The sequence below is a fragment of the Canis lupus genome, chromosome 1, assembly GCF_048164855.1.
Source record: "Canis lupus baileyi chromosome 1, mCanLup2.hap1, whole genome shotgun sequence".
Classification (NCBI taxonomy): Eukaryota; Metazoa; Chordata; class Mammalia; order Carnivora; family Canidae; genus Canis; species Canis lupus.
The window spans coordinates 55,214,746-55,226,589 of NC_132838.1; the positions used below are offsets into that span (position 1 = coordinate 55,214,746).

Below are 11,844 nucleotides of genomic sequence, written 5' to 3' on the forward strand. Positions count from 1 at the left end.
TATAATGAGTAGTGAGGGTTTTTTGTTTTTTTTTTTGAGGTAGCAATAATTTTACAGCTGACTTTGAGCGGGCGACATGCAGGTGCTGTCCCAAATGCTTGACACACACCTCATCATAATCCTCCCCAGGATCTGCTATATCATCTTATCCTCATTATATGGAAGAGGACATGAAGCAGTTTAATGAGACACGGCTGACACGGGACAGCGTCAGTATGAAAATTCTGTCTTCGACCTGTAGCCACGGTGAGGGACCCTCTCCTGGACCATACTGGACAGGTACTCAGTCTAATTTGGGAATGAGGCTACATCCCGGGCCATGGGAGCAGCAGTCTTTTTTTTTTTAATATAAATTTATTTTTATTGGTGTTCAATTTGCCAACATATAGAATAACACCCAGTGCTCATCCCATCAAGTGCCCCCCTCAGTGCCTGTCACCCAGTCACCCCCACCCCCCGTCCACCTCCCCTTCCACCACCACTTTCCCAGAGTTAGGAGTCTCTCATGTTCTGTCTCCCTTTCTGATATTTCCCACTCATTTTCTCTCCTTTCCCCTTTATTACCTTTCACTATTTTTTATATTCCCCGAATGAATGAGACCATATAATGTTTGTCCTTCTCCGATTGACTTATTTCACTCAGCATAATACCCTCCAGTTCCATCCACGTGGAAGCAAATGGTGGGTATTTGCCGTTTCTAATGGCTGAGGAATATTCCGTTGTATACATAGACCACAGCTTCTTTATCCATTCATCTGGGAGCAGCAATCTTAACCAGACAAGGTGACAATGATCTGAACTGGGCCACCCCAACCTCCCCACAGGTTACAAAGGCATGTGCGTGCATTACTGGCAATTGCTCTTCTTGCTTATTCTGCAGAGACATCGTTCAGGACTAACCTTGGCTGAAATTTCCAAGCTAAAAAATACAGGTACGAACATACAGTTTCAGAGTAAGTTAAATATAAGCAGATCCCACAGATTATCCAACCAGTGGAATTGGGTACTTTCTAGGGGAACCACAAAACTAAAAGTTTTGATTTTTGCCATCTCCTTTTTCCAGAAATAAAGATCAATGTAAAAATCTATCTTGAAGAGCTAGGGTATTCCCTACGTGTATGGACTTAGGTCATATATGCTCGGTCTCCCCCACAACACAGAAGGCTTAGCCTCCGGGCAGAGTGGTGATGGGGGAATTTGCTAATAATACCACAACTTCTACAGGGAACACGTTCCCAACTGTCTTACTTCCACGGATAGATAACTTTTAGTACTTTTTTCTCTGTGTCCCCAAATATTCTAAAGACAAACCACATTTATTAGGTGATATCACCCTTTTTAGAAATCAAATAGTCCTTGCTGTTATTCAAACTGACACTTCAACTTCTGATTCGTGTGACCTACCAGTCTGAAATTACTTCCAGCAAATAAGAAGTGGTCCAGCGGGCGTGCATAGGGGTTCTCAGTCTGGGGCCCGTGGGCCTCCTTACGTACACGCAGATTTTTGTTGTCATGTGGTACGTCTTGGGAACCTATTTGGAATAGAGCTTGCACGAGGCTTGTGACCCAAAGCAAGGTTAGGAATCACTGCCAAGCAGCTTTATTACAGTAATATTTGACCATCATTAGAATTCTTAAAATCTCGGTCATTGCTGGTAGGACTATAGCCAATGAACCTCCGCCAAGCCCTGGATCCAGGCCCTTGGGTGGGGCAGTCACACAGGGGACCACGTCACTCCAACTCCAAAAACCTCAGGAATCTTTCCCGAGCAGTTTTAAAAATCTCCCTCCAAAAGAAAACAAGAGGCATTGAATTTTTCTCTTTTATTTCAACATGAAGAAACTGCAGCGCAATGACTCAGAGAAAACTCTCAAAACGTCAGCAACAACACGAAGAGACCTCGTGTGTCGTGTGTAGAACCTTTTTGTTTTTATTTTATTGAGGGTCATCCACCCGAGCAACATAAACATTCCACTCCTCTGCTTTGACAGTGAGGAACAAGGCACCAAAAACTCTGTTCGACAAATGCCATCGGAGAAAAAAGAGCTCAGTGTCCCAGGGAACCCAGTTAAGACAGATGGGGACGGTGAGAAGGAGACCAAGAAGTGACAAGGACACACAGACCCACACACTGTGACAGCAACGGGACCAGAGACACACACACACACACACACACACACACACACGCACACGGGCAGGCACGGAAAGAGGTCTGGAAAAGTCGATTACTTTAGGACAGTCTTTACAATGTTACTGGAAGGAGCAGAGGCTCGGTGCCTCTCGGTGGCCGCTGGTCGCCGCTCTGAGCGCATGGAGCGTGTTACCGCCCTGCCCGGCTGAGCTCACGGTCCGCTCGGAGCCAGGCCCGTCCAGAACCAGCGCTCTGCTCTGCCTCCCGCCAAGCATCCACGCAGACTCGCTTCCACGTCACCTGTCACCTCTGTCACCTCGCAAGATTGCACCTGCGCTGGGCCGCCTGCTATCAATACATCCCTCTAACATAAAGGACACCCGAGCTCTTCTTTGCATTCGAACAGGAGTCAAGAAAACACAAGCTATTCAGTGGGTAGGGGTTTTGTTTTGGCAACTCATCTGGTGGCTGACCTAGCTCCTGCTGAATTAAATGCTCCACGTTGTCTAGATTTGTGCTGAGACAGAGAGAGACAGAGAGAGAGAGAGAGAGAGAGAGGAACTAGAGCAAAGAGCACAAGGAAAATATAAAATCGGTTTTTTAAAAATGTAAGGCTTCAAAGTAAAATGTAATTAAGACCTACCACGGGAAAGTCCAACAAGATGAACATTCAGCTACTTACTGACTTTTACAAAGTAAAAGTTGAGGGAATACATTACTCTTCTATGACCGCCTTATCTGATGATGACCTTTTTTTTTTCCTTCTCAACCCTAGAGTTAAATATAATCAGATGCATGCAGGAAATATCAAGAGATCAGCCTGGAGTTAGCAGGAAAGGTATGGCTGGCTCCTAGAAGGCCGAGGAGTTTTTACCCTCTATTCAAATAACGAGTAGAAATTTTGTTTTTTAAAATCACTATACACAACTGAGAGAAGCCACCATGTTACTGATTTTTACACAGTGATCAAAAATGCTGAAAACATACACAGCTACCCCACACCCACGCAGCAATTCCCACCTCCTCCCTTGCTCCTCTGGCCGGGAACATTTTGTTCTACATCTGCATACAGCTTTTTGCATTTTCCCCAAGTCCCTGTGGTTAGCCATTCTTTCTGGAGCACAGAAGTTACTCTGTGAGCAGCGCTTCAAATAAAAACAATGAATTTTAGCAGAAGCTGCTCCTTGCTCCTGCTCACGTCTTGGCCCAGCCTCTAGAAACGATTCCTGCAGCCGTGCTCCACGGAGACACACGTGTGTCCATGTGTGTGTGCGCGTGTGTGACAGCACTGAGTGTGAGGCTGCGGGAGTGTGCCAGGGTGTGAGTGTGCGCCATCAGTGAGAGTGTGAGCCAGAGTGGAACCGCTCCTGAGTGAGCCTGCCTGTGGCTGCGTGGGCAGGTGTGCGCAGGCTTGCACGGGGCAGAGGCCCGGACGAGTCCTCCGTGGGGACAGAGCCCCTGCCATTCCAGTCTCACTCACCAGGCGGGCGGAGTGACAACAGCTGGAGGTCCTACGCTTCCCATTTGGAGTTGGAGAGTCAGGTTCACTTGAATCTCCAAGCTTTCCAGTCTCCCGACAGGTGTTCCATTTCGGAGAAACGAAATCATAAATGCAGCGCCGGGTCCAGTTCTGCAGCAGACAAGCCACCCGGTGGCTGCCCTCCTGGCGGCGGCCACCTGCTGCTCAGACCAGGGCACCCGGTGCCCAGCGCGCTCCCACCGTGACACGGACCACGGCCGAGCCAGAGGGTGTCTGGGACCTCCCGGAGCCTCCGGGGGGGCTTCCTCCTGGACAGCTGAGCCCTTAGGCCTCCCGGGTCCCGGGGCGCGAACAGGAGGCAAAGTCGGTGGGGGAGCCTCCCAGGGGTGGGGGAGGGAGAGGGGTGCTGTCTGCGGGTGGGGGTGCAGGGGCCCCAGCAGCCTGGGTCGCACGCGGGCCCGCAGGCTCCCGGAGCGCGGGAGGTGGGGCGGGAGGGGGGGTGTGCGCCGGGCCTGACCCCGCCCCCCCGGGCTCACAGCGGCCTGCGGGGCCCGTGCGGGGCTCACAGCGTGCTCAGGTGCGGCAGCGCGTCCAGGGGCCCCGCGCGGTCGCGCGCCCGGGCGGCCGCCTCCACGCCGCGCAGCCACTCGGTGCACCTGCGGACCAGGCCGTCGTCCCGCGGCGGGGCCTCCTCGTCCTCGTACTCCACGTCGTCGTACCTGTGCCGCTCGTTGAGCAGCGACACAGGCAGCGCGGCGCGCGGCGGCGGGGCCTGCGGGCGGCGGGGGCGGGGGCGGGCGCCGGGTTGGGGGCCGGGTTGGGGGCCGGGGGGCGCGCGGGGCCGGGGGCCGGGGCCGGGGGCGGGGCCGGGGGCGGGGGCCGCGGGCGCGGGCGCGGGCGCGGGCGAGGGCGAGGGCGAGGGCCGCGGGCGGGCGGGCGGCGCCAGCAGCGGCTTCTGCAGGTGGCGCCCCTGGAGCAGCAGGACGGCCTCGGGGGTCAGGCTCAGCGGGAAGCGCAGGGCGGCGGGCGCGGGGGCTCCGGCGGGGCCGGGGGGCGCGCGGCGGGCGGGCGGCCGCCCCGGGCTGCTGGAGGGCCAGGAGCCGGACCGGGGCGCCTCGGGGGGCCTCCTCCGGGCGGCGGGCAAGGGCGCGGGCAAGGGCGGGGCGCGGGGCGGCCTCCGCGACGGGGGGCGCGCGGCGGGGGCCGCGGGGGCGGGCGGCACGGGCGGGAGAGGCATGGGGCGGCCCGCGGGCTCACGGCGCGCTGGAAGGACTCGGGCGGCGGCCGGTCGGCGCCCCCCGCCCCGCCCCGCCCCGCCCCGCCCCGCCCCGCCCCGGCCCGGCCCGGCCCCCGCCCCGCCCCCGCCCGCAGCCCGGGAGGAGGAGCGCGCGGCCGCGGGTGTCCGAGCGGGTGTCGCGGCGGGTGTCCCGCGGCTGTTGCTGCGGCCACACCCGGAGCCCGACCGCAAGGGGCGGGGCGGGGCGGGGCGGCCGCGGACTCTGCCCGCCGCCCGCCTCCCGGCCGGTTTTCATCCAGGGGGGCGGGGAGAGGCCCGCGAGGGCCGGGGGTGTCCTGAGCCCCAGGCGGGTCCTCGCCCGTGGGAGGGAAAGTCCTTGACAGCCGCCCGGTGCCCTCAGGACGGTGGGAAGCCCGGGCGGAGGGCCGGGGCCCGGGGGCTGGGGACTGGTCTGGGGACCGGCCCGGTGTCAGGGGCAGCGCTGGGGACCCTGGTCATCCGCTGTTTGTCATGTTAACCCCACCACGGAGAGAGTCATCTGAAATTAAAGACCTAGTTTTATGACTAGGCAAAAAAAATTGTCCAGTTTCAACTATATCATGATAAGGACAAGAAATAGGACACACTGAGTTCTTTTCATGGGTGATCACTGAGAGCAAAGCAGTGTATTTACTGCTCTAACGACGGGTTCAGAAAGAATGAGGCATCTTCACTGTCAACTTCTATTCCAGTTGTAGAGACGCAAAAACATTCCTGTGCTACGCAGGTGAGTAACTGAAGGGTTACACAGCAGTGCATCAAGTCAGTTTCCCGTGCCTGGTGGCTCAGCCTTTGGCTCAGGTCGTGATCCCAGGGTCCTGGGATCGAGTTCAGCATCAGGCTCCCAGCAGGGAACCTGCTTCTCCCTCTGCCGGTGTCTCTGCCTCTATGTCTCATGAATGAATAAATAAAATCTTTTTTTTTTTTTTTTTTTAGTTTCATAAAGGAAGCTCCTGCATTACTTGAGAATTATCAAATTGTTTAGATCCCCAAGAAATAGTTTCCCATAACACATACTTTTCAGGCCTAACCCAGAACATGACCAGGTTGTACTGGTTATGGTCCCCAGTTAGCTGAAGCATCCATCCACGTGTGGGTGAACTCCAATGCGCCCTGTGCCAACAGCACCCGTCCCCCCCGCCCCCAGCTGCGGCACCTCCCAGTGTGAGGAGGGCGCAGGCCACGCTCCCCTCCTGCTCCCACATATTCCAGTGGAGGTGGTTGCTGGCTCAGGGTACCAGGGGAGATCAGAACTTGATAGGTGGCCAGAAGCATGTCTCACCACAGCTGGGGGCAGAGGCAGGATTAGGTCCCATAATTTCCACCAGCACCGAAACCCACCCCACATCTACATACACATTCTCCATAAAATGTGCAAACACACTTCAAGACAAGTGTCCCAGCGGTCACTCTCTCACTCTTCCCTTCCCTTGAGGGCTGCAAAGTGGCCTGTCACTGCCCCCAGCTCAGGTGCAAAGATGTCTGAGACAGTTCAGCTCATAGAATCCCTGCCGTGGGTACTGAAAGCACATGTGCATTTTCAAGTTACTGTGCTTCCGGTGGGTGTGGGGCTGGGTGTGGCAGCGGTGGCAGCAGGTGGGCAGTTTCCTGCTGAGGAGGGCCAGGAGGGGAAGCCAGCACACACTACACCTGTCACCCAGCCCTAGAGGTAAACTACTGGGGGAAACTGACCCCAGGGGGATGCCTTGAGACTTGAGTATGTACAGACCCCAGCCATTCAAATGTGCAGTAGTGTCAGCGGTGGGGTTCCCTCCCCCTCTGAGCTCCTAGGGTGCTGCATAAGGTCAGTGGGAGGCGGGGATGGGCTGGCTAGCACACACTGGGTGCAGGGCGCCAGGCACTCTCCTGGCTCCTACCACTGTGTCTGCTCTGCAAGGAAATGGGAGCTGAGCTGGAAAGCAGTCCCAGCGTCACACAGCTCCAGTGGGATGGAGGGGACACTCATTCCCAGGAACAGAATTCCAGCCCATCCCTGAGCACCCCATAGAAGGAGAGAAAGAAAGTCCTGGGTAGGGGGGTGTTTGGCCACGCCCACCACCACACTCATGGACAAAGTGAGAGTCATCCAAGAGATGCACACACCTGACCAGATGGTCACGGTGATTTCTCCGGGTCCCCTGCACATCCTGCCCCAGCCCAGAAGCTTGGAAGCTGGGGAAGCTGTAAGTGTGCCTGACCTTCCAGGAGAAAAGTGAATGCTAAGCACCTGCCGTCTCCTTACCTGCCCAGGTGGGAAGGGCCCTCCTCTGCTGTCTTTCCCAGAGGCCCAATAAGCACCCCTGCTGGGGGTGAGAACTTCGCATACCTCCCGGTGGGCTGCACTCCCAGAAGCAGTGGAGGAGATGACATTCCTGAGGGCACAGGGCTCTTCAGGAGCATCCACAGGACAGCATCGCTGCTCCCCACCAGCTGCCTCCTCTACTTGAACCATTCAGCCTTGGGAAGTGGAGGCTACACAGGGTGGCAGCGCCTGGCTGGGCACGTGAGTAGCGGCCTGTGTTGCCCTCACTGTCATACATTCTATCTGCTTGACTCGAAAGCTGGCGACAGTTACCAGTAAGGAAACCACGCTGGGACAGGCAGCAAATGTAGGTCTGGAATAGCGGATGCGACAGTAAAGCGACCACAGTCAAGACATACGGTCAAATCTAACTTGTGATTTGCATAGGATTTTGCATAATGTGCACAGAACATGTGGGGGTGTAACTAGGTATTAAATAGCAAAACTTGAGTACCAGAATCCTGGTGTCAGCTTACCAGTTTCACAACCGTATTTCTGGGATCCGCAGACTGCAAGAGTCTGTGGCTAAAGCACAGGAGTGCCTTCATCTAGACGCTACAAAAGTTACTATTTCAAATTAGCTGACTGATTTGAAAGGTCAATCATGCAAAATCAAATATATGTATTCAGCACTCTCCAGGTGTTTTTTTTTTTTTTTTTTTTTACCTATGGCATTTAATTTTCCAATGACACTTAGCTGATTTTCCTTTTTAAGAAAAAATCATGGTTGGGGTGCCTGGATGGCTCAGTCGGGAGAATATGCAGCTCTTGATCTGGGACCGTGAGTGTGAGCCCCATGCTGGGTATAGAGATGACTAACAAAAATAAATAAATAAACTGAAAAAATACACCCATTACCTTAACATATTTTTAATGAAAAATAACAACACCTGCTAAAACAAATCAGAGAAGAGGGGCAGACTCTGTGCTAGGTTCTTGAGCGACCACACGTCCGCAGCCTCGTAACCGCGCTGAGTGTTCATGGTGGCAGGAGTGAAAAGTGCAGTGTCTTGGGATTATTACTAACGTAGACGCTGAGAGGGTCTCCCGGACCCCCGGGCACGGTGAGAACTGCTGCAATGCCTGCCGTGTTGCAGGAGGGACCCTATACTCTGGAGGCCTCACCACGAAGGTGGCTGGGAGGGGTGTTCTCCTTTCAAACCAAAATTTAATACTTGGCTCTCTCTTGTGTCGACAGCCTGGAAAAAAGTTTAGAACATGAGATCGTGTGGGAAGATGAGACACAAACTCTTCTATTAAAAATGCTATGCCCCGGGGCAGCCTGGGTGGCTCAGCGTTTAGTGCCGCCTTCCGCCCAGAGCGTAGAGACCCGGGATCAAGTCCCGCGTCGGGCTCCCTGCATGGAGCCTGCTTCTCCCTCTGCCTGTCTCTGCCTCTCTCTTTCTCTCTGTGTTTCTCATGAATAAATAAATAAATAAATATTTAAATGCTATGCCTTAAGTTTATAGTATACCTTTTCCTCGCAAACCTCAGACTTCGGTATGTGAGGTGGACTCAGCATCTCCCACGCGGCAGGGAGCCCACGTGCTAGGGGACACTTGTGGAAGTGAGGCCCAGGGCAGGGTGTCAGGCACCCAAGCTGTCGCCCGGCCCTGACCCCCACTGCCCAGATGCCAGCGGCGCACCCAGCCACCTCACGCGGGCCCGAGGCGGCCTGTGGCAGCCACAGTGAGTTCAGCTGGTGAACCCCCATGCCACCCCGTTCCCTGCAGTGGGGGTACCTGACCCCATGATACACGACACAGATGCTGAGCCCCTGTCCGGCGAGTGGCCGCAGCATGGCTCCCTCACCTTGCAGAAGCATCTTGCCCTCCAGTGAGGTTAGCTGCCCTGGCCTGGGGCCCCTAAGAGCGAGGTGGCCCGTGTGGACGGCATAGGTGGCACAGACACCCCACAGGTGCTTGGGCGGGGAGCCCGTATTCAGTGGAGCCCTGCAAATGCAGCCCCCACTTCACAGCAGCTCTGTGAAAGCAGCGTCATGGGAAATGACCCCCTGACGTCTCACGGTGGGCTGATATGTCAAGAGGCGACTTAGTGTTTAAAGGCACGAATAGAATGAACTGTGTGCCTTTGCCACGACCTCTGGGGACAGCCTTTTCCCAAGATCCCCAAAGATCCCCCTGGTCACTGTCATTGCCTCCACATGCGCAGTTCTGGATACACCTGCCACTGCCAGACCCAGGAGGCGATCCCGAGGCCCTGTCCCTCCCACCAGCCTCCCACCGGCCTCTGGGGGCGGCTCACAGACCAACACTGGCTCGCACCCCAACTCTGGGGGCACTACCCTGGCTCGCACCCCGACTCTGGGGGCACTACGGGGGGGGGGGGGCGCCAGCACACCCAAGGTCTCACAGAGCCGTGTGAAGCAGCAGCCGTCCAAACAGATGCCCGGGGCCTCTGCTTGGTCCGGGGACAGTGGCTGGCACCAGGCACACCTCCCTTCACTCCTCCCCCTCCCCCACCTCCCAGAGCAGAGCAGAACCTCATTTTTTACGCTTTTTCTTCAGAGAGAAAGTGGGAGCTTACAGAGGTAAGGACCTCGCCTGAGCGTGATGGTGAGACGGACGCGGAGCACCCCCCCCCGCAAGCTCTATCTGGTGACCACGCTGCCGACAGTCCTGGCCGGGGTGATCAGGAGACAGGCGGTGATGTGCACGGTGACAAGACAGGGGGTCGGGTAGGGGCAGACCAGGATGGTCCTGCTAAGGAAGGACCCCCGATGGGCAGGGCCTCTCCCACAGACTCCCTCCTGAGGACATAAGTGGGCAGGAACCAGTGTGACCTGAACTCTCTCATGTGATTGGTGAGACTCCCCCAGAACTTCCACACCCCAGCCAGGGCCTGGCACGTGCCCCTGGCTGACCCATTCCCACTCACCTCCACAGGCTCTGAAGCCCACCATGATGTCCCTCCTGCCCTTGCTGAGGGGGATGGGTAGGGCCAGGCTGCTCCCCTCAAGAGACGAGCTCCCTGCTCATCATCTGTGGGCATAACGGGTTGGGTGAGTGGGAAACCTAACCAGGTGCACACACACCACACCAGGCACAGAACACAAGCTCACCAGTCCTTAGATCTCTCCAAACCACACCCCCCCCCCCCCACAATCCAACGCCCTGGCCCGAGAACACTAGCCACTGCTGACACCTGGATTGGGATGGAGGGCCACCTGGGAAGCAGAGAGCCGCAGGCAAGGCCTGGCCTGTCTCAGGGCTCCCATGCACCCTCTTCGTGGATGTGACAGCTTTCTCCTCTGTCCCAGGGCTGCACCTCCACCCCCGCAGCAGGCAAACACCTTGACCGAGGCCCTGCTCTCGGCCCCGGGATGCCCGGCACTGCTGGAGAGGCAGCGTGCTCCCAGTGAGCTCTGGGCATGCACGGCTCTACTGCGTCCGTCTGTCCCTGCTAAGCTGTCAGGCCGGGTCCCCGGCCGGCTCCTGCTCAGGGCTCGCATGGTGGCGCTGGCCCAGCAGGCCACCAGATGGACCCCGCTCTCCAACCCTGAGAGGACCTCACTGTAGTCCTGCTGACCCCTGTGCAGACAGGATGCGGGATGGGGGTAGGCAAGTAACTACCAGTCCGCTTCAGAAAACAAAGTCTATGGGGAGCAGAGAAAGCGAAGGGACCTCACTCAGGAAGACCCCATGCTCCTTGACCTCAGGGCCAGGCCTGAGGCGTGATAACAAACATGGAACAAAACGAAGGCTGAGGAGGCAGCCAGTCGGGGCCTGGCCTCCAGGTGAAGACAAGCCCCTCACACAGGCCTCGGCCCCACTGCCTGCCACTTGGGACAGGCGTTCGGCCCGCCTGGAGGACGCCATCCCCGGCTATGCTCATGTACGCACATCTAAGATAACCTTTGTCAAGCTCCACATGACTTCCAGGTCACGCTGCAGCCTCTCGGCGCGTCCCCTGCACATGGTTTCCCTCGTGGTTAGCCCCATGTCCTCATGGCCTGCTTGGCCTCCCCCTCTCGCCAGCTGCCGCGCACACCGCCTCTGCCTCTGCCTGCAGTGCAGGGAGCTGCCCTCTCCACTCCCCCAGGACACCCCAGGGCTCTGCAGCCACGTCAAGTCGGTCAGGTCGTGACCCCTCCAGGGCGGGGGAGGGGGCAGGTGTGGTGCTGGGACCTCTCACCGACAGGCCCCCCCCCCCCCCCCCCCCCCCCCCCCCTGTGGTGTGCCCATCCTTACTCCCACCGCCCTGCAGGGGTTAGGGCCTGGGCCTGGCATGGCTCTCCAGCACCCCACCCCCACCTTTCCCCAGCTCCTCAGGATGCGGAGATTCTGATGCACCCTGTTCGAGCAACCTCGTCTCCAGAGCAACCTCGTCTCCAGGCCGGCCGCTCTGCACGGCCACCAAAGAACGAATTCTCCATTACCTGCCCTGAGCCCACTTCTTTATCAATGCTACGACAGCATGGCCAAGCAGGGGCACCTTCCCTGCACCACGGGGCTGTGGTGGTCCTGTCCCAGCAGAGCACAGTGCTGTTCGCTGCAGATCTGACCCAGGCCAGCCCACGGTGTTGGGGAACCTGAGAGCAGGAGGGGGGCTGGGCTACCTTGCCAGGCACCTCCCTCCCCACCACTCCTCCAGCGCAGGGGTGACACTCACCTACCCTCACCTACCTGACTT

General features: G+C 57.3%; 1 protein-coding gene and 1 long non-coding RNA gene across 2 annotated transcripts; both read right to left on the reverse strand.

The window, feature by feature from the left end:
• Positions 1-1,810: 1,810 nt before the first annotated feature.
• PRR18 (proline rich 18) lies at positions 1,811-4,850 on the reverse strand. Its single transcript, XM_072776500.1, has 2 exons — positions 4,521-4,850; positions 1,811-4,391 (listed from the first exon to the last, which is right to left on the reverse strand). The coding sequence occupies exons 1-2, from the start codon at positions 4,848-4,850 to the stop codon at positions 4,176-4,178; spliced, it is 546 nt and encodes a 181-aa protein (XP_072632601.1). The 3' UTR covers positions 1,811-4,175.
• A 3,195-nt stretch (positions 4,851-8,045) lies between these two features.
• Positions 8,046-10,225, reverse strand: LOC140635585 (uncharacterized). Its single transcript, XR_012032936.1, has 2 exons — positions 10,090-10,225; positions 8,046-8,390 (listed from the first exon to the last, which is right to left on the reverse strand). It is a non-coding gene; the product is annotated as an uncharacterized lncRNA (long non-coding RNA).
• Positions 10,226-11,844: the final 1,619 nt, after the last annotated feature.